Genomic DNA, 22139 nt, shown 5'->3' with positions numbered 1-22139 from the left:
AAACAAAAAAGTTACAAATTTCATCTTCAAAGTTTTTGTTTCGAACCTTAAAGAAAATGAGCTGATATCTTCATGCTTTCTTTCATCATGGGAAGGCTGGTATAAACACTGAGATTAAACTCTATCAGAAGCAACCTGCACCTGTATAAAACACACATACTTGGAGTACAAATTCTCAGAGAACTGTTTCAAAATACTTTTTATTCAAAAGTTTTTCATAATGTACACCAACTATTGGGCACATGTATGTTGTAATGCTCAACAAAAGCGTCAAAGTTTTCGAGCAATTCATCCTCAAAAAACAGATCATGAAACAGTGTTCTTAATTCTGAAAAAATAAAAACATGAAAAAACATTCTGGATCTGCGAAACATTTAGGCAGATAACTACATTACTCTAAGACGAACATTACAAGATCAAAAGCTTCTCATTTATCCTGACAGACAGACGGTTCATTTCATCAGTCACTATCATCATCTGAGCCTCTGTTGGAGGCTTCATTGTTGGAGCCCTCTTGCTCCGATTCGTTCTCAGACCTCTGCGGAGAGCCCTCATTGTCCGAGCCCTGATCTGATGCAGCGGCTGGAGAGCCAGCCGGAGATCCAGCCGGAGATCCAGCCGGAGATCCAGCCGGGGATTCGTCATCTGACCCTTCAGAACGGCTCTTTCTACTCTGGTTGTCCGACTGTTCCGAGTCGGATTGCTGTTGCGGTCTTCTCCTCTTAACGGGTCGTTCGCTCCCAGAATCATCAGAGTTTCCGGAGCGCTGAGGGCTGCCAGCCTCGCTGGCCGACTGGTTGCGCTCCACATTGGAATCGCTGTCGGACGCGATGCGTTTCCTGTGGCCTTCATTGTCATCTGAACCTGAACCGCTGTCCTTGGGGTTTCTAGATGTGAAAAACAACACGATGTTAGTAAGGACATCAGTGGCAAAATTAAGAAAACTTGAGAAAACGTTTCTTACCGGTCTTCTGCTATTTTCAGTCCATCCTCATCAGACGAGGAATCAGAGGAGGAAATGATGGCTTTAGATTTGATCTTTCCTTTAAGCGATGACGGCATGCGCTCAGGCTTAATAAAGAAAACAAAATTAGAATGAGCCGTCTATAATTTTATAAACCAGGTAATCACCGTTTCACACTAAATCCGGTGCTAAAAGCATCGGTACCTTCTCAATCCTCTTGCGCTCTTTGGGTTTGCGTTGCTTTTTGGGCCTCGATGTGCCTTCTTGATCTGAACCGTCATCCTCCCGTTGAAAAGGTCTGAGGAAACAAAAACAAAAGGAGGTCAAATGTATTCAATTTGTGTTGCTTGTAGTCCAAACAGGTCTTAACAATATAATTTGGGGACATATTACATTGTCAAATGTTTTTTTGTAAATGCGTGGTGACACATTCTCATAAACATTCACCTCTTTCTTCTCTTGCGAGATTTCTTCTCTCCATCTTCTCCTTCATCCTCCATCTCACTGCCGCTCCCAACTTTCTTCTTTTTCTTCTTCTTAAGGGGGAGATCCTCATCAGAGTCGTCATTGACAAAGTCATCAAAGTCGCCTCCTTTCTTGCGCTGGTTAAAAAAAACAATCAAAATGTAAACTAAACAAACAAAAAATTGGAACGTTAAAGGTTTAGTACACTAACATTAATTAATGAACTTTCTTTAAATTAGTTCATAATAACTGAAATGTTACAATGTATTAAATGTATTAACATTAACCAAGACCAAGAAATTCATTGTTTGTTTATGGTAACCGTTTCAAAACATATGTTTTATTTGGTCCTAGCAAACTTTTATTTTTTATTAGATGAGAGACATTCTTCACTCCAGGCTCAGAGACTCGATCTAATCTCTAATGTGACCTCATTCTCACCCGTCCACTGCCTCCCTTCTTCTTCTCCCTAGCCGAGTCTTTCATTCCCTCTGAGAAGTTGAGGAGGTTCTTGGTCTTCTCTACAAACTGTGCTCTCTGCTCCAGGAGTTTCTTTTGCTCCACAGCCACCCGGTTCCTCCTCTCCTCTTGCTCTCGCACCATCTGCTGCCGCAGCTGATCCCTCTCCTGCTCCTGTTTGGCACGATGCTCCTTCTCCTCCTCGTCCTGTTTACGAGCTCGGGCGACGTGGTACTGAGCCTGGCTTAGCAGATCAGAACACTGCCTGAGAAAGTAAATGCAGAATTGTAAGTTTCCCAAACACCCTACAAGAAAAACTCTTACACCATAACATACACCATCTTTAACCACAAGATAAAAGTTCTCTAAAAAGATTTGGAAAAAAAAGTACCTGGCTTCACTTGCAGCCAGCGCTAGATCGAATCTCATTTTGTCTCCGGCCTTACTGAGATAGCTGAAGTACCTGGGAGAACAATAACAGAATGATATGAAAGAGTTGGTGTGATGTTCCACTGGCTCTCGATTAAGAGAAAGAGAAAACTCATTGCAGCCTGTAGCAAAAGTGCAGCTTGGCTAGAAGATCCATCTGGTAATAGCATTCTCTATGTTCGCATGTATTCGCATGTATGCACTAGCCAGAGCAGAAATAACATTTAACATACGTTATTAAACAAAGCAAAATTATCAAAAACATTTTATTGAAGGTCAGATGTGTAATTATTTGGGGGAACTATTGACAGAAATACAGTATAATACACATACCTGTCTTCAGAGGTGTATAAAGACCTTTTTATTGCAATAGAATGAGCTATTTCTATCTATATCGCGGGTCCCCTTAGATGGAATTCGCCATGTTGTTGTTTAGTAGCCTTAAACGGACAAACTGCTCTACGAGCACGTTTTGTAAATACGTTATCTCCTTCACCAAAGAAACGAAAATGTGATGACATCTTATTTATGTGTCAGCCCACTTAGTGCTTCGGAATGGGGGGAGTTAGCCATTGGTTGCAATTCGCAACATCACCACTAGTTAGAATTAGGGTGGTGGAGCTGACGTACCTGTGAGCCAGCTCCAGCTCTTTCACTGCACTCAGTACAGCCTTTAAGTTACTCTTCTCATCCTTCAGAACAAGTGTGGCCAACCTCTGAAGCACCAGCGCAACGTTAAACATCAGCACCGTGTCACTGGGAGCCACATGCCGAGCCTGACAACCAAAAAGAATTTAAACAAAATGAAATATCGTAATGTATTAAATTTTAACTGAGAAACTGTATGTTTGATTTGAGCTTATTATATTTGTTGCATGAAATAAATGACATATACATATGTGACCCTGTCTGTGAATACAGGCTTATGTCTCATAATCAAATTATTTTATGTTTTCAATCTTCGACATGACCTCAAAATGAGAGAAACCCAAGTAATACTTTACATCATGTAGCATGATTTTATGTAGAAAACATCTAGAAAAAAAAAAAATTCTGGGTTTTCACAGGCAGGGTCACATTATATTTTAAACGTGCATTGACTGAAAGTTTTACTTATAAAAACAATGCAATATTGCAGAAAAGAAAGAAACTTTCATTAGGATTCCCTTACCCTCAGAAGTGTCTGTTTACACTCTTGCAGTTTGCCACATTTGAAGAGCGAACGGGCCAGATACAACAGCACCTCTGTGTTCTGATGTTTGTAGAACTTCTTCAGGCAGTTCTCATACTGAAGAACCAAAGTAAAACAGACTGTGAGTCCAGAACAAAAACCTCTGCGTTTAAAAAAAACTCAAGAGAAGTTTGTCGATTCTCTCACCATCTGCACGGCACTGATGTACTGCTTCTGTTCCACGTAGATGTGTGCGAGGTTCAACCACACGTCAGACATCTCTGCTGTAGCTTCTCTAACCTGGGCAAAGACGTCTCTCGCTTCTCTGAAATATCCCTTGTGTGCCAACACAGCACCTGTGGCACAGGAGACAAGAATGATATATTTATGTTAGGGGCTGAATCAGTTTGTGGGAATCAAACCGAAAACCTTTTTATTGCTAGTGCTCTGCTTTACAACTAGTATAATGGAATAAAGTGTAGTATGTTGGCCCATATAAAAAACTAGCAGGTGAATTTAGTGGCATACCAAAGCACTCGACTGCAATTAAAGAAGATATGCTCAATCATACGCTTCCAATCGGCTTTGCTTTCATAGCTAAATCATATTAAAAAAAAAGATTTTTGTATAAATGGATGTTTCTTGGTCAAAATAAGTAGCAATGTGGCCACACTAGTTAAAAAGAAGATAAAGCACCTATGCCGTTGGCAGCATATAGATTTTTGGCATCATTCCTCAGAACTTGTTTGTAGATGGCAAGAGCTCGATCCTGGTGCCGCTTTTCCTGTAAATTACAATATAAGACCAATTCAAACAACACGTTATGAGAGCAGTGAGTGTAGCTATATACTGTGCATACATGAATAAGATGCTAAATCATTTTCAGTACCTTTTCTCGATCTCTGGTGGGCTGGTGCAGCGTTTGAAGCCACACGTTGCCAAGCGCCAGCATAGAGTAGGTGTCGTTCTGGGTTGAAGGCTGCTTTAGGATACGTTCAAACTTCTTTTGGCCGGGCCCCCACTCCTGTTTGGCCAGATGGAGGTTACCAATCAACGACCAGGCATCGGGGTGGTCCTACAAAACACTTTATTAATACAGATCAAGGACAAAAACAAAAGCAGGGAATGCACAAAGTAGGATGACGGTAGGTCTAACTACCTGATTGATCTGAAGAGCTTCTTTAAACCAATCAGAGGCCTCATAGAAATTTCCTTTGTCACGTGCCATTGCGCCAAGCCGTAAGTAACCTGTTAAATGTTTAAAATAGAACCTAATGAACAGCTTCAAAAGAAAAAACAGAACAAAGTACAATAATAGCATGATAATGATAATGCATACAGTCGACATAGTTGGGATGCTCTCTCAGGACGTTCTTGTAAAGCTTCTCGGCCTCATGGAACTCGCACATGGCCTCATAGAGTCTTGCCAGGTTATAGGATGTGGTGACGGAGATGGCGTTGTAATAGTGTTCGTCATGTTCGCCCTCGGCTTTCGCCCTCTCCAAAGATGCCAAGAAGTATTTCTACACGGAAAAGAAGTGTAAATCAATCATATATAGATACAATAACTTAAGAACAACAAAGAAAGGTTAGATAATCTTTTAAATAACACACAATGCATTTACATGTATTAACAAAATAAAGAAAAAAAGAAAAATATGTTGTTTTACTTTGGCCTCTCCAAGATTTCCCAAACGAAAGTGCAAAGCCCCCAAATTGTTAAGGATCTCAGGGGGCACATCGGCCTGGACCTTCTCCTGGAGGATGCGAGTGGCAGTGCCGTATGCAGACAGAGCTCCCTGCAAAATAAAATCACGGTGTGAGTCCAATTTTATGCGAGTCAAACCCAACTTTGGCATCTGTTCAAACAGCACTGATACCTGAATGTCTGTTTGTTCCAAAATCTGGGCAACTTCAATCCACGCTTCCACATCATCCGAATACTGCACAGTGACTTTTTTCAGATGTTCCTACGAAACCAAGACACAGAGTCATGTAACATTTATCATAAAATAAGTCTCACATCAGAGTTTTCTGTTTAATGATGTCATACCTTAGCAATGTCTCGCTTCTCCTGATCGTCCGAGGTGGCATAAAGTGACCCCAGGATTTTCATGGTTTCATAGTTATTTGGATAAGCCTTGAGGACCTTTTCAAAGCACTGTGCAGCGTTCTCTTTGTCCCGACGGTATACATACATCTGGCCCAGGCCGAAGAAGGGCAGAACAAAGGTGGGTGATGCAAACTGAGTGGCTTGGTAGTAGTACTGGAAAGCTTGGTCATAATCCTCCTAAAAAAAGCACATGACAAGCACATGCTTATTGGCATTGGATTACCACAGAATAGAGAATATTGTTGCGATAGGGATATGCATTCTCAGTTTAACAGTTAAAGTCCGGGTAGAGACTTCTGATGTTATAGATGTTAGAAATGTATTGCTGAAACGCATAACAAAGACTCGGTTAAACCGTCAAACTCGGTTAAATTCTCTGTTCAGGATTTTTTGGGCGGGGCTAAAATGTGGGATCGATGATGCAACGGAGCGTCCGAGCATGCATGGCGCCTCCCCTATCACCAAAGCAACTAGCATCAGGTGTATGATCAATCACGAGCTCAGGATTGTTAGCTTTTTGCAAACGCTTTCGGGCTCTCATTCTGCCCAAACTATACAAATCTCACGTCAAATAACAAGCAAATGTTAAGGAAGACGTGAATGAAGGGAGGATCACTGGGCGTGATCGTGACATGCTTCAGTGAAGGATATTTCACTAACAAATTTTGAGACGAGCAGATAATCCACCCGGCTGGTTCGCTATCAGAATTATAAAATTAACTATAAAATTAAATAGCGGCCAAAACTCCCGTTGCAGCATAGTTTTGTATAAACGTAAGTTTAATTTTCCATTTCAATAACTTTTGATTGCATTTCAAGCGAGAAATTAGATTGTAAATTTTAAATTTTTTATTGGTTATTGCAAAGACGCTCTGTTTATAATTCAAATAGACTTCCGTTACGCTTCCTATGAAGCCTGTCTCTCTCTTATTTTTCCAAGATTTTGATCACTTTTTAAGTAGATTTTTTTTTCTTGATTCAAATTTGACTGGGTGGTTAATAACACACGTTCCTGTTGTGTGAATCAGAACACACATTTCAATGTCACTTTACTCCGACTTTAACAACAAACATGGTCCCTCTTACCTGGACGTGGAAGGACCGGGCTAACTGATAGCAGCTCTCGGCCTGCATGGCTTCCACTTCCGTGTTGTGAAAAGCGTGCAGAGCCAGATGCTGCACTTTGCTATAGTCCTTTTTGAAGAAGAAATGGTTGGCGAGGTGATTGAGCACCATGGGGTTGCTAGGGTCAATGGTGTACGCCCTGGAAAGCAGCTGAACTCCGTTTTTGATGGAGTCGGCCTCTTTGTTGTTCAGCTCCAGAACAGCCAAACCCACCAAAGCCCCCACGCAATTACAGTTCAGCTCCAGGGCTCTGCCGAAAGCCAAGCGAGCTTTCTCCAGTTTGTTGAGCTTGACAAAGCAGTGGCCCATGCCAAGCCTCACCTCGGCTAGAGTAGGACAGGTGAAACAAACATGAGCTTTGTGAGTCTTTACCAGTTAAGGAAAATTGAATTTAAGTGGAACTTTATACTTTTGTGTGCTCACCTGGACAGCCGGGATTGGTGCGAAGAGCTTTCTTGTAGTATGCCAGAGCTCCCCTGTAATCCTTTTTGTTGAAGGAAATACACGCCTTACCTGTTGCAGGACATGATAATGACTAATAATTCATCGAAAAAACTTGATCTATCAATAATCGATCTGTGCAAAGTATTTTACCCAGAAGTGCAGGAATGTTGTTTGTTGACTGGTTAAGAACGAATTGAAACTGAGCATCCGCCTGGTCCATTTTATCCCCTTCCAGGAGACAAAAGCAAGCTCTGCCCAGCAGATGGTTCTAGGAAAATCAGAAACATCATTAAATTACAATAATTATGCTGAAACTATTTGTGATATTTACAGTGATTGTTGAAATATACAATATTTCAAAAGTATTAAAGATACCGTCGTCCTCCATTACCTGATCATACATGATGATCTTGTCTGCCATGGTGTACAGAAGAGTGGACTGGTTGATAAGGTCCTTCTTGGTATCTTTGTTCTTCTCTTTCCGAGCCTGTTGGACATAGTAGGCCGCGAGAGTGTCCAGACAAGTCATTTGGTCTTTCTCATGGTCTCTGTAATCGAGGTTTCCATCGATACGTGCCGCCTCCAGCAACTTGACAAAATCTTCTGTCTTTCCTTGTTTGTAGTACTCCAACTGAAACGAAAGCGTATTAAATATGGGCTAGTAAGAAATAAATAAAAAATTAGCAATATTTGTATAAAATCTTTGAATTCTTTAGGGCGGAAAGATGCTGCTTTACGTTACTTAGGATGCACAGACAGGATTTTTTTTAAGGGACACCAATAATTTAGCGACGGTATGGGCCGATAAATGTTCCTTTTTAATGTTATCGGCCAATTATACAATTTAGGCCGATATATTATAGCCGATCAATTATTTCCTCTGGTTAAACTTCTTCAGCTGTACGCTGCTCACAATTAAAAAACAGTAGTCTACTGTCTTTCTGTCATGATCGTGCACTAACTGCCATTAGCAAAACATTGTTGATGTAAGTACAGTATGTAGATATTTATGAACGTGTAAATTACAGGAACGAAAGCACATTGTTTGAATCAGACTGCTGTCTGGATGATTTCTGTATTGAGACCTGCTAGACATGTGTCTATTAAGATTTTTTGTAGGGTTGCTCGGGAAGGAAATCTATAATTTGTTTATTAAATAAAAAATATACCAGAAAAGTTTGAATATTAATGAATCGTTAAAAAGTGTTAAGTAGGCTTGATAAATGATTTTCAGGGGGAAAAAAGAGAACTTATGGTTAACTTGTTTTCTGCAGTCAATGTTTTCAAATAAAATCAGTTGTTCACTTTTTGCCCCCTGTTTCAGTCTTAGGGAATATTAATATTTAGATACTGTATATCTGCCAAAAAATATCGGTAATCGGCTTCAAATATTAAAGAATGATCGTTATCGGGGAAAATGTACATATCGGTGCATCCATAGAGTTTTGGCTATCGTTATAACTGCCTTTTAATGCTCTAGCTGACATTCAGATGGTTCAAAATTCATTGAAAATCATCCGATACATCATTGCATCTGTAGGTTAAGTTTTTGATTCATGTCTCTGTTTGACACATAAAAAAAGTTACGCTGTACGAGTGAAATCATATATATATATATATATATATGTATATATATATATGTATATATATATATATATATATATATATATGTATATATATATATGTGTGTGTATGTATGTATGCATGTGTGTATATATATATATATATATATATATATAAGCAGTATCAATTCTAGTAGTTGACAGATTCTATGAATGGCTGAATAACCTTCCTGACCCCAAAAATCCTTGTTTTCATGTTTTGTAAAATATTTTATAGTTAAGTTGACTTTACTTACGGCAAGTGCGATCCATATGTGCAACTGTGTGTGCTCCTGTTTGAGAATACTGATGACCTCATCTCCTTCGGGAAGCTGATCAAAATCAAGTTCGATAACCTGAAAGAGAAAACGACAAATGTGTTATATAAATCAAGCTGAAAGTTGAAATAAGCAGAAGTGCAACAGTGAACAGCAGAAATATCGTGAACTACCTCCTCTTCAGCATGAGAGATACTTGTATAGTCATATAATCAACGCAATTCTGAGGCAATGTTTCTATACAAAATGTTTGGATGATGTCCCTTGTCAGGAAAGTTGACACAAGTGTTTTCTCATGAGTACATACAACGTTAATCGTATTAACAGATAGTAACTGCACGATTTAACTGGGTTTTAATGTCTTACTGGTCTATGTCTGTCATTCGCTCAGGTTTAGTTTGTTGTTTTGATGTGCACCTTAGACCGCGCGCATGATAGCACGTTAGCAGCTAATCCACATCAGCAACTCATATAAATGTGCATTCAGCATCACACAGAGACAAAAACAGCTCGTAATTTACCTCATCCGTGTCCCGTAGAGGGATTTCAATGGACCCTCGAGACATGGTCAAGCTTTATCCTTAATCCCGACAGCGCACTTTCTGTTGTTTTTGATCCAGTCAGTGATGATGATCTCCAGCAGCAACAACTGCCTGAACACTGCCGACACTGAACCTGAACGACAAATGGCGCTTCACTTCCGGGCTAGCCGCCAAACGCTTCAAATTAAAAGTCCTGAGAAATCGTTACGTTTTGTAAATGTCTTCATTAACTTTTCATTCAACTAACATTTTCAGTTAAAATCACGACGATCCCCTAGGTCATAGGAAAGTTAACCATAGTTTTATATATTATAAAAAGGTGTAGTAGCCGTTTTTTGACATTTGATCGTTTTACAACGAATATAATCGCAAAATTTATATTTTATATACGACATACGCTGAAAGTAAATGTATGGATTTATTATCAATACCATGTTTAAACAATGTTTTTTATTAAACCATGGTAAAATTTCGCAGTGCTAGGTTTAGAGGGAAAGTGTCCTGTAATGGAGCCTGTGGTTTTTAATGGTCAATGTTTTTTTTTTTTTTAAGTACAAATATTCAATTTATAATAATACATTTCTAGTATAATAACTTTCAACATAAATATAATATGTCAACAACAAATATAGATTTTTTGCTTAGTAAAAGACAAAAGCGCTAAATGTGTCTGTGTTTGGGGCCTATTTGGAGAGGTGGAAAAGGATAATTGATGTCCATTGCTACGTCTGATGTGCATTGCCCTTGAATCATTTGATATGGAAAACTGACGAATGTTAATTAAAATGGTCCATTACAGCATTGTCCTGGCCCGCTAGAAGCACACAGGCATTGAATGGAGGGTGTTTGGGGGGAGGCAGCCATGTCATCTGGTTTTGATGTGCGACTGTGTGTGTGCATGAAAGAGGCAAAGTCTCTGTAAAGATCAGCTGTTGCTTTAACACGCATTCATATCTACAAGCAACAAGGATGCTGTACAAACATAGCCAACACAACAGTGTGACCACGAAGAATAAACTACATGTTTGATTGTGTACATTTTCTGCATGCTATTCCCGATGGATAATGGATTATGTTCATTTTAAGAGGTATGCAATTTTACATAAATGTTTTTTTATAATAATTTTCAGATTTTTTTGTCTATAATTGTTGCATTCACAGGATAAGATGATGAACTTCAGCACATCAAATAATAAACACTGAGCTATATGTAAATGTAAGTACTGTTTTACATTTCTTAAAGATTGTGTGGATAAAATAAACATTTAAAGCATCTTTATCAGAGTAATACACGTCTTGTTTATTAAACAGCAACTATGACCTCAGAGAAGCAAACTGAATGTCACGGTTCTTCAGAGAATGACACCGAATTTCATCTTCCATCTTTCCCACTCGCCTCAAGGATTCATGGCTCTAGTAGATGCAGAGCTCCAAGCCTGTCCATTGACTCTGGAACATTCTCTGTGGAGCCCTGCCAGATGCTCAGTGAAGGTAACTTCTGAAGATCTCTTATATATTATTTTTGTTGAGGAAGCAATTTATAAACATTATATTTGAGTTTCACTGTTTTTGTGATTTAGATTTCAGTTCGGACAGTACCACTCTTTGTGACTCTGCTGATACAAATGGCTTTTCAGAGGAAGATCTCCTGAACATAACTTTTGAAGCATGTGATGTTACTGGCAAAGGTACCGTTTACTCCTTCAGTACTAAAGGTGCAGTTGAAAGCGTGAGAGCTCATCTCTCTCTTGCCTACAGGAGAAGTTCTTGCCTCCACTGTGGTGCAGTACCTCCAGTCTATGACGCTCCAAAATTCTGGCCAGGATAAGCTGAACAATTTGCAACACATGCTTGACCCGGAGAGCCAGGATCTGCCTGTTAGTCGGGCCATTTTTCACGCCACCATGAGAGAGTGGATAGCCCAATGTTGCCAAGATGGGTGAGAGATGTGAACACACATAATGTCAGCATTATAGCTTTGTGGCTGGTTGCATTTTAGGTGTCCTCCTTATATTGACAGTTCAATCTCATACAAATGCTATATGTACACCGTTATATAAAGTTAGATATACTGTAAAAAATCCACTTTCAACTTAAATAAATTATAACACTGCTTCCCTAAATTTTGAAGTTTAGTCATGTTGACTCGCTGAATTGCTATAACTTAGAAAAAAACATTGAAATTCCTTAAAGGAATAGTTCACCCAAAAATGAAAATGTTGTAATTTGCTCACCCTCCAGTTGTCCCAAACCTGTTTAAATTTCTTTGTTGTGTGGTAATACAACATAAAATATTTTAATGAAAGTTTCCAACTAAGCCATTTTTGGTCACTATTGACTCCAATAGTAATCTTTTGTCCTACAATGGGATTCAATCGTGACCCAAATCGACTTATGAGCAAACTTTCATTTAAATTTCTTCATTTGTGTTCACACAAAAAAAGAAATGTATACAGGTTTGTAACAACTGGAGGGTGAGCAAATGATAATGAGTTGAAGTAATGTAAAAATCTGACTTTCGGATCACAAAGTTTTGAAAGTATGATTTATGGGGTTATCAACGTGTGTTATTAAGTGACTTCTTTTAGAGATCATATAAATCACACAAACACATTTCCCTTCGATTTACAGAGTTCCTGAAGATAAACCCCAGGCACCAGGAACAGTCCAAAGAAAATTATCTTTATCTGGTAAGTAAGAAATAGTGCATTTATATAATCCAGTTTGGCTGTCTGGCAAAAAAGTATATCATTTAATGAATGTTCATTAAATGATATACTTTTTTGCCAGACAACCAAACTGGATCCTTAAACTAGTCTCAAATTGTGTCCAGGGACAGAGTATCCTACTTTTTTGAATGAGCTCACATTCACAGATGGAGCTGAATGTCATTGGTAAGTTAAGTCAAATTTACTTAAAAACGTGTGATTTGAACAGTTCATTGATAGATAGGCTGATTGTTTCCCTAACTCTCCCCTTGTGTTTCTAGTGAGTCTGGAGATCTGTTCGATTTAATAGCCGAAATGAAACACACCCAGCAGAGGTTAAGTGGGCAGAACAACAGCTTGATGAGGACCGTTTCTCAATGTGAGGATACCATCCTACAACTCAACCTGGAGGTGTCAGAGTTACACACCAAACTGGCCAGGTATTGAATAAAACCCAGACTACCGTATTTCTACAGCAGACACAAGTATTTCAACACTTTTGAATACTTTTCTTAGCATAAAGATGAATGTAACTGTTGCTGTTGGTTGTATCGACAGTGCCCAGCTGTTTGCCATAAGATCCCGGTCTCTTTCTGAAGAACTAGATGAAACCAGATGTGCACTGAGGAAGAGCCAGGAGAGGGCCACACTAGCACAAGCAAAAAACTGCGCATTGGTATGAGTTCGCTTGGGCAATTACTGAAACTATTCTTCTATTTATATAATACACATTAAACACAACTTTTCACAATCACTTCTCCCCTTTAGATAAAGGCAAATGAAAGACTGAAAGCCCTGATCAAAATAACTGAAGACAAGGTATTGCTTTCCTGTAGCTCAGTGGTAAGAGCAAGGTTGTGGGTTCGATCCCAGGGGATTGCAAATACCTATGTAAAATGTATAGGATAAAGCAATGTAAGTCGCTTTGGATAAAAGCGTCTGCCAAATGCCTAAATGTAAATGTAAATGTATTGGTCACGCATTGTTGTGTTCAAAAGAGTTCTGTCATGAAATGTATTGACACACAACATTTTCCACAGAATGAAAAATTAACAGTGGACAGGAAGGTCACAGAGGAGCGCATAAACAAACTAAAGAGAGAAATCTTTGATTTAAGGGTGAGAGAAAAGATGACTCAAGTGTGCTGTTTAGATAGACCAGTCAAATATTAAAACTTTCTGGTTATGTTTGCAGGGAGAGCTGGAAGAAATGTATACTGTACTAGCTGTAAAAGACAAGGACCTTACGAAGGTAAGTTTTGAAGTTAAAATGTGTTATTTTTAATAATAATACTGTGTATGAAGATTATGCAGAGACGTCTGCCTTCTATGTGATTTACTACATAACGTCTATTTGAATCAAATAAATAGAAATATAGAAATATGTTTTAGAAATAGAGCACAGATGGTGGTTTCTGACAATATTCATATGTTGCACATAGAAAAACATCCTGCTGGAAAAGCTGAAGGACACTCACTTTGAAAGCCTACAACTTATTGAGGTATTTCTTTGCTTTTAACTTTGAATTCATATGCTTGTGAAAGAATAGTTTGTGTTATAATGATTTTCCTGTCGTCTGCTAATGTGTCTGAAGGGGCTCCAGTCAGAACTGATGAGATTACAAGAGCACTCACAGCAAGTACTCTTCAGGTAAACACTGGAAATCCACCTCTTCTCTTCTTTATTATAAAAACCTGCTGGTATTTATGACAATCAGCATAAAATGCCGTTGATGCTTTTCCAATTTGAGCATTTCATAGACACAGAAATGGAGCTGTGTCACAAATGACATGTATTAAATGAAGTGAAGGGATAGTTCTCCCAAAAATGAAATTCTGTCTTCATTTACTCTCCTCAAGTTGTTCTAAACCTGTATAAAGTTGGTTGTTCTCCTGAACACAAAGAAATATATTTGGAAGAATGTTTGTAAACAGTGTTTGGGCACTATTGAATTTCATAATAGAGACAAAAACTATGGTTGTCAATGGTGCCCCAGAACTTTTTTATATTCCACATTCTTCAAAACGTTTTTTTTGTATCCAAAAGAACAAAGAAATTAATAGAGGTTTGGTGAGTAATGGTGACAGAATTTTTATTTTTGGGTGAACTATGAATTATATGCTGGTGTATATTAACCAGGAGTGTGAAATACTTGAGTATATCACCTGAGTTGATTATTTATGAAATAAGATTTTTACATAATTACATTTCCACATTTTATATAAAAATGACACATAAATGCGTATTAATCTTTCAGGTTCAATAAACGCTAATAATATCAACAGCATCTTTGTTTATTCTGCAATTTGTATGACTTTTCATTTTTCATGTTAATTAAAAAAAACTTACATTTTCTCAAATTTACTGTTTGTATTTACTGTTTTATTTTCATAAGCTTTTGTATGATTTTTATTTTGAAGTACCTTTTTATTTCATGTAGTCAATTCAATGTCATTGTTCACTATGTTTTCTGTCATTGTTCTTAGGTGTATTTTGTAAATTAGTCTTATTAGTCTTACTATATGTTTTTTTATTTCTGTTTTGTTGTTTTTGAGTTGTTGTCATTGGGCACTTTCTGGTTTTTGTTCGTGTGAGTGATAAAAAACGTCATTTAGGCATTCATGGCCTCCTGTTAAAGCTGGATATTTTAAAGCTTATTTAAATTCTGATCTTCTAACGTAACCATGTTGTACACAAGCAGCAGGAGGCTGTGAGCATCAAAATGCTAAATACATCTGTCACTCATCTACAAAATTCACCAACATTTAATTGTGTAGTGTTTTTCTTTTCATCCTGACATACAGTTAGATGTTTCATTGTATAAGCAGATTCACAAATTTGTTTGCATTTTCTAAGCAGCCTTTCATGAATGTGGGCTAATTTTGTTTCACATCATTTCTGGCAGGTTAAACAAATACAATAGCATCTCTACTAGCCCACAGAGGACAAGTGTGACAAACCATCATTCTCTGCATCATGAGATTCAAGAAGCCCAACCGGTAACAGTCCATCAATTCACATATGTGTGTTTCTTCAACTACGTCCGCTTGGGTCCCTGTGGATTTGAATAAATAAAAAAACACATTGCCCAGATGTCCAAAGTGTTGGCCAAAAATGATGCTCAACAGTGTGTATCTCTTCGTTACGGGAGAATTCATTTGTTTTTGAACATTTGCTGAATTTTGAGTTCATTTGCATCACAGTCATGTTTGAATTGCGTATGTATCTATCGATGTGTGTAATGTGAAATCTTTGGAAAATGAAACTAATAAATAATGAAGGTATCCAATGTGACCGAATGTAGAAATCTTGGCTTTCCTGTGGCTCAGTGGCTCTAGCATGGCGGTAGCATCGCCAAGGTCATGGGTTTGAACCCCAGGATTGCACATTCTTTGAAAAAAAAGTGTAGTGTAATGCAATCTAAGTCATTTTGGATAAGAGCATCTGCCAAATACATAAAAATAAAACAAATCAACAAATCAAGCATTAATATTAAAGATACATTTTACATTTTGCTTAAAAATGAATGTAGATTATATTATTGTCTTTTCTCTCTGTCTCAGAATGTGGCTGTGGGGTTGAATGCCTCCCTCAGTCAGATTTCACCCGTCATCCCTCAGAGAAGAGATACTGAAAATTTCAAACCTGTTGAATCGTCTCATATACTTCACATGCAACTCTCAGAGAATGTAAGCAATATACATAATAAAAAAAATGTGTTGAGGGTTTTGTTTAAAGTTATTAATATAACAAATTTCCTGTTCCTCAGGATGCGACTGAAAAGCGACTCTATATGCGGGAGCAAGTGCATCATGAAGATTCGTGGAATCAGCTGGCGACTTTGTAAGAAATTGTTTCTATGTTTTGAGGTTACATTGTGTTGGATGTTTCCGAGTAGTTATGTCTATCTGCTTTCCAGACTGAAAGAGCTGGACCTCCTTAAAGCTTCACTGGCAGAGGGGGAGATGCTGGCCAGGAATCAGACACAGGAAGCTCACATAGCTGCGGCCATCACCTGGTGGAGGGGTCAGATCAAAGAGGTTAAGACAAGCCAGACTGGCAGAGAACCACATGAGACTGTGAGAGAAGTTGAGCGGATGACAGCTCATGTGGAAGAGACTACATGTGGGGTGAGGGCGGTTCTCAAAGACCAGGGAAATAGCACCTTCAGCGACTCAATAGTAGATGCTGGAGAGGCTGAGCGTTTGGCCTCAGAAGGTCTTCTGGAGGCCCTAAGAAGAGTGGAGAACATGGTAACAAAGGCCGTAAAGGCAGCCCATCTGCTTAAAGACGATGCGAAGATGATAAAAGAGAGGATGGAGGCTATCAGCCAGAGGGTGGAGAAGGCTTTGAGCAGATCTGCAGTCACTGAGAACCAGCTCAATGCCCTGAAGGCATCACTCCCTGCCGACACACAGGTATCAGAGTGCTTCTATAGTAACCTACACACTACAGTATGTAAACAACTTCAGGTGACCATTTATACTGTAAATTAGAATGACACCAAATACATCTATGTAATGCAGACTAAAGTATTTTTAAAATCACATCTGCATATCTTTTGTGTTGTATTAGTTGTCGTCTGCATCTCAAATCTGTGATGGGAGATCAGTGCCTATTGACCTCTTGTTGGACCACACCTCAGCAGATGTCACTTCCCTTTTTTCACCCGAACCTATCACTCAAGAAAACCTCGCTCCTCTTTCATCTGTAAACGGTATTGTTTGATTAAACACACTGCACCTTTGTTTATCTTTGTAATGACATTACAAGGAACTGTAATGTCTGGCTTTGTTTTGTGCTCACTAGGCACTCCATGATAACAGGAAAGGACATTTGCATTCTAGTGGGGTAATAAGTGTGACATTGTAAAGACAACATGTTAAATAATTGGTTTAATGTATACATTTGTACAGATATTTTCATTCTGCCAAATGTCATTCGGTGCCACCATGCATGACCGTGAGAGAAAGAACATGTCCACATGTCAACCAGCCAGCGTGAGAAAGAGCACGCCCATCAAAGCTGCTTCACTCGGCTGATGGAAGTTTAGCTATGTTGGTTTGCTCACTGCATTTTGGTGACGAATGTTGTATAAAAGGTGGATATACTGCTGGATTTGGAGATTGTTTAATCGTACATGGCGCGATCTCATTGTCAAAGATTCTCGGCATCTTTTAGCGCTGGGACCGCTCTTTCGCCTGCTGAATGACGCTTGGGCGTGCTTTTCCGGAAGAATTGTCCAATAAGGGACTAAGAACCCTTGTTACGAAACGGGAATCCGTGTTCGACAAAACTTTCCGAAACCTGTTAGAACCCTGACAGAGTTAATCGAGCACAGAAGTACTACGTCATACATTCATCTCGTTTTTTGACAAGTTTGCAATGTTAATCTTGAGAAGCCAGTGCAAAGAACTCAGAATGCATGAAATAGCATGTTACCTCCGCTTTAACAACTTATTAAAATGCCCTAATGTACACTAGCATGTATGTCTTTAAATCTTCGACTATTTCACTAGGTTGTAAAATGAAACCTCATTTTATTACAACTTTTTTCATTACGTTACTGTAGTAGTATAGTTCAATATCATAATCATAGAATTCTCAATTTTAATTAGGTTTCTCAAATAGTTAAGAAATATGTATCTTGTTTATACTAGTTTGAGCAAAACTAGTATGTATTTTTGTATTGTTTTTTATAATCCAGTAGTAAAGTCTATAAAGTCTTACAATTTTTGTTCTCATGCTGCGTGTGTGTGTGTCTTGTGTGTCTCTTCCTGCTGTGTCCATAGGGAGATCTGTGGCTTTAGCCCAAGCGCAGCTGTTTCTAGCGCTGTTTACCGCTCAAACTCATAGAAACGCTTGGTTCACATAATGCATCGTATGATAGAAATGCAGGAGCTGCTGTGTTTGTTTGCTCTCTAAACAACAGAAGATCTGTTTGTGTGTGTGTCATACATGTGTGCATATTTGATTTCAAGCTTATCATAGCATCGTTGTTCTTTCTGCTAATGTGGGTGCTGAATAGCGTTTCATTTGCTTACCAAATGAGTAGTCAAAAGTGAAGTGAAACAGACGTACCATAATTTCACCCAGCATACTGGCAGCCTTAAACATGCTTTGTTTTTTATGGCTTATCTCTATAGCTATGTTGTGATAACATAAGACGCTGTATTTCTACATGAAAAATGTTTCACTCCATCAGCAAAACAGCAAATGAAGTGTTTATTTGCAAAAAACGGAACATTCTTGAAAATCATGATTTTAATGTTCTAGTTTCCTGGTTATTGTAGCTGTAGTTTGTTTTTTCTGTTGTATTTTTTTAGTTATTATTACTTAGTCAAAAAACCCATCTGCAGTTTGAAGTTTGACATGCACCGTAAAAAAATTAAAATGTAGTCATCTTCTTGTGCGATTGAACTTTTCAAATACTCCATTTTATGACATAATATTGTTGACCAAAACTTAGAATGCTTTAAATAAGTGTATTATTTACTTTGCATTCTAAAACATCCTTTTTCTTGATTCCAAAGAATAGCACATTACACAGTCACATGCATTTAGCAGACTTGAGTATTTAAAGCGACGTTATACAACAAGAAACATGCGCCCCATACCAAGATTTAACATTCTGACGCCACTCACAATGTTAGATGGCTTCATATCATGGCAAGATAAATATTTTCTCATTTTTAAGTTCGCTTTTTGCACAACAACATACTTTATTCATCATTCTTAAGAGCTCTGCTTACAACACTCTAAATAAATAACAGATCCTTCTATAAAACCCTCAGACGGTTTTCTTCTAAAACACTTAAAGTGGACACGTCTGTGATTATCGTTGGATGACATTTAAGCGGCTCTTGTTTAAAGTAACCTGCCTTTATCCTATGCTATGAATTGCCGTGATAGCTGGTTTTTCACGTAAAGTAAATATCCGTCTAATTTAAAACATAAATTAATCTTTGTACTTGTCGTGTGCGCATGATTGATACATGGCTCCAAAGGCTGTAAAACAATGAGCCTTCGGTCAGCCAAGTGGTTTCAAGCAGAGGATCAAGCTCCTTATGTAAATGGTTGCCAGGTTATTGTTGCCCTTAGATATCGAGGCAGGGAGAGAGAGAGAGAGATGGGAGTCTAAAAGAACTATTGAAAACTCTGCTGTCAATCATGTCGTCCGCCTCCTCTGGTGCGTCATGCTGGTGGATGGCCGACTGTTTTATGTGCATTTTAACACTCCTGCATTTGCATGACAGACCCGTGACTTGCAAATAAGCCTGATGTCTCTCTGCTGCATTCAAACAGGTGGCTCACTTCTGTACACAAGACCAGAAGCCCACATCGACAAGGTAATACGCAAAGCTTTTTATTGTAGTCTAATTCAACTTTGATCATGATTAATGTGCATCATGTTTAAATTCGTAATATTCCAGTGTAATATCCTGAATTTCATATAAATTATATTTACTGTCTAATATCATCTGAAGAGTTGAGTTATTAGTGTAATGTAATGGTGTTTGCTTAGGCAAGCATCTATGTTGCTGTTGTAGTAATAATGGAGTCATTTGCAGCTCAGTTGGGTAAGAATTGCAACCCTTGTTTTACAATGTTTGTGGGTTTGTTTTTGGGAAATCACGCCTGATGAAATCATCAAACCTTAAATGCACTTTAAAGTGATAGTTCACCACTCTTGTCATGTCAAGTTGTATTGACCGAACAGCGATGGCAGCCATTCCCTTTGCATTGGTTTTGTGTCCATACAATAGAAGTCAATGGCTGCCACCTCTGTTCGGTTGTCAGCATTCTACAAAAAATCTTCTTTTGTGTTCTGTAGAAGAAAGAAAGCCATAAAGGTTTGACATGACCAGAGGGTGAATAACTGATGACAGAATTTTCTTTATGGATGAACTATCCCTTTTAGTCAATATAAGTGTCGGCCAAATGCATAAATGTTATGCTTTGGAAACATGGATTTTTTCTCAACCTCCAATACTTAAAAATAGAAACTTTGGTGCACAACTGGACCCACAGCGTTTGTGCTATCATTTCTGAAATCATGGGGCTTATTTACTTCTCTAAATTATCTGAGAAAGTAAACATGTCCTACCGATTCAATTATGAAAGATAGAGGGCTAAACACCCCTAACAACGTCCTTGCAACCATCACTAAACACCAAAGCAATGTTCTAAAAAACAGTCACAGGTTGGTAACAGGTAGTCGAATGTCACACCACATTTGCATATCTAAAGAGTTACGGTTAGCTTTCATCACTTCCTGTAAGTGACACGCTTTTTGTAAGAAGTTGTTAAGCTTTATCTTGTTGGTTTTGCTGTCCGTTAGTTCACTGTTAAAGAGAGAACGCAGATTAGCAGGGTGTGCAAAGACACAATTTCTTAGTCTACTAGATTTTGGCACTTTTTTAAAATTAGAAAGGGTTCAAACAAGAAGGCTGAGCGGCGCAGAGTCATTCTTCACCCGTGGCTCACTGGAGCATCAAGTAGAAACAGCACACACACATACACACAGCAGTAGCTGCCTGGAGAACCGCAAGAAGCCTTCTCCTTAAATGGTCAAAGCTCCCAGGAGTCACGGAGAGGCTGGTGCAGGGAAAAACGCTGGAGAGAGGAAAAGAAAGAGCGTTGAAGATTGAGCTTTGGGAAGAGAGAGCAAAGAGAGCTTTGGTGGAAATAGTGGGCTTCTTTCATCCTTCTTGGCCAATCAGGTAGAGTTTGAGCAAGTTTTTCTTTGCATGAAGTGATCTGTTCTTGCGAGACGGAGGGAAAAGATGCAGATGCTTGCAGATTGAAGTACTTTAATGGATAGGCACGGGAGCAAGGTTTCCCGGGAGCTGACGTACAATTTTGCATGTGAAAATGGAATGTGGTCTTTTTTGGTCTGCAAAAATGTGCGTCAGCACTTTTAAAATCCTCACGGATTCATTCTGGATAGGAGAAGTTGCATTTTGAGATGTAAACAGTTAGCCTGAGACCACATTGGATTGTAATCTAATTTAAATAGTGTTTTGAATCCTAATATCCAGAAATGTTATGACGCAATATATTGTTCATTCTGCATTTTTTGTTTGACCATTAATATGATTTGCTCTTTTGAACACTCTCAAACCTCGCTGAGGTAAATGTGGATCTTCAGCCAGTTGTGGTTTGTGCCAGTGGTTTTGATGGTCCCCCAAACACTCACCGCCTCTCTGCTCAGTTCGTTTCTCACAAGCTCATTGCTTTTCCTGTTGTCTCTAACGGTGACCACGCGGCAACCGCTTCCGTAACATTGTTATATACTGTAATTTCGGGGTGGTGGGGGTCAGAGCCTTTACTTTCTCATGACACTCGAAGATGCATTAGAGGTTTCGCTGGGAGGCAATGCTAAATCTTCAGAGGACCAAGAGGGACCTTTTCATTCTCCCCTAATTCAGTTACGAGAGCCAAAGGCCAGCTAAAAATAGCTGTGGTCAATGAGAAGACCATTCACATTGACCAGAGAGTAAGTGGGGGAGTAATGGGGAGGAAATGCTCGGAGGAATTAATCAGGGTGATTCAATTACACTGTAATATTCATTGCACATGTGTCTGTGTGTCATGCACATCAGAACGTGTTGCAGACCTACCTCGCGAGACTGATACTGTACCATTCGGCATCCTTGGCATCTCTTATATTAACAATGCATACGTCAAAAACACAATTTTGTTTATATCCTTATTTTTTAAAGGGACCCTATTAGCCAACGTGGCAGGCTAGACTCAAAGCTCCATGATTTGTGAAAGCCACAGCTCAATATGCTATATGCTTCTTGAGGAAAATGTAAGGATGCACTTTCAGTTTGA

The 22139-nt window shown here is 38.7% G+C and overlaps 3 protein-coding genes across 3 annotated transcripts in view; 2 read left to right on the top strand and 1 right to left on the bottom strand.

Annotated features, from left to right (window-relative positions):
* Nucleotides 1-181: 181 nt before the first annotated feature.
* Nucleotides 182-9737, bottom strand: ctr9 (CTR9 homolog, Paf1/RNA polymerase II complex component). The gene is made up of 22 exons (XM_056757130.1): nucleotides 9571-9737; nucleotides 9029-9127; nucleotides 7562-7801; nucleotides 7321-7438; nucleotides 7150-7239; nucleotides 6688-7052; nucleotides 5542-5778; nucleotides 5369-5458; nucleotides 5159-5287; nucleotides 4828-5011; nucleotides 4648-4736; nucleotides 4378-4563; nucleotides 4185-4272; nucleotides 3696-3844; nucleotides 3489-3605; nucleotides 2948-3093; nucleotides 2280-2351; nucleotides 1871-2153; nucleotides 1412-1566; nucleotides 1169-1262; nucleotides 965-1071; nucleotides 182-887 (listed from the first exon to the last, which is right to left on the bottom strand). Exons 1-22 carry the CDS (start codon nucleotides 9613-9615, stop codon nucleotides 461-463), a joined length of 3510 nt encoding a protein of 1169 aa, XP_056613108.1. The 5' UTR covers nucleotides 9616-9737; the 3' UTR covers nucleotides 182-460.
* A 1668-nt stretch (nucleotides 9738-11405) lies between these two features.
* On the top strand, nucleotides 11406-13471 carry LOC130422781 (inositol 1,4,5-triphosphate receptor associated 2-like). The gene is made up of 7 exons (XM_056749565.1): nucleotides 11406-11530; nucleotides 12223-12281; nucleotides 12425-12485; nucleotides 12581-12739; nucleotides 12858-12975; nucleotides 13068-13118; nucleotides 13340-13471. Exons 1-7 carry the CDS (start codon nucleotides 11439-11441, stop codon nucleotides 13469-13471), a joined length of 672 nt encoding a protein of 223 aa, XP_056605543.1. The 5' UTR covers nucleotides 11406-11438.
* The window catches only part of mrvi1 (murine retrovirus integration site 1 homolog), a 32109-nt gene continuing 23313 nt past the window's right edge, over nucleotides 13344-22139 (top strand). Inside the window, 10 exon segments of the mRNA XM_056749532.1 lie at nucleotides 13344-13417; nucleotides 13494-13550; nucleotides 13741-13800; nucleotides 13894-13949; nucleotides 15205-15298; nucleotides 15863-15988; nucleotides 16069-16142; nucleotides 16219-16717; nucleotides 16875-17016; nucleotides 19605-19648. Of these exon segments, the coding sequence (XP_056605510.1) occupies nucleotides 13509-13550; nucleotides 13741-13800; nucleotides 13894-13949; nucleotides 15205-15298; nucleotides 15863-15988; nucleotides 16069-16142; nucleotides 16219-16717; nucleotides 16875-17016; nucleotides 19605-19648 (1137 nt within the window). The 5' untranslated portion in view covers nucleotides 13344-13417; nucleotides 13494-13508.

Source organism: Triplophysa dalaica, chromosome 1 (assembly GCF_015846415.1).
Source record: "Triplophysa dalaica isolate WHDGS20190420 chromosome 1, ASM1584641v1, whole genome shotgun sequence".
Taxonomy (NCBI): Eukaryota; Metazoa; Chordata; class Actinopteri; order Cypriniformes; family Nemacheilidae; genus Triplophysa; species Triplophysa dalaica.
The sequence above is the reverse complement of the archived record's forward strand: the minus strand, read 5'-3'. Positions and strand labels throughout refer to the sequence as shown.

Excerpts from the sequence above, each read along its gene's own strand:
- LOC130422781 (XM_056749565.1), top strand. The coding sequence starts at position 11,439 with ATGCTTGACCCGGAGAGCCAGGATCTGCCTGTTAGTCGGGCCATTTTT. Across the intron at positions 12,282-12,424 it reads AAGAAAATTATCTTTATCTG|GGACAGAGTATCCTACTTTT; the intron begins GTAAGTAAGAAA and ends AATTGTGTCCAG. Across the intron at positions 13,119-13,339 it reads TCAAAATAACTGAAGACAAG|AATGAAAAATTAACAGTGGA; the intron begins GTATTGCTTTCC and ends CATTTTCCACAG.
- ctr9 (XM_056757130.1), bottom strand. The coding sequence starts at position 9,615 with ATGTCTCGAGGGTCCATTGAAATCCCTCTACGGGACACGGATGAG. Across the intron at positions 7,240-7,320 it reads CAACATTCCTGCACTTCTGG|GTAAGGCGTGTATTTCCTTC; the intron begins GTAAAATACTTT and ends GTCCTGCAACAG. Across the intron at positions 3,094-3,488 it reads GTAAACAGACACTTCTGAGG|GCTCGGCATGTGGCTCCCAG; the intron begins GTAAGGGAATCC and ends TTTGGTTGTCAG.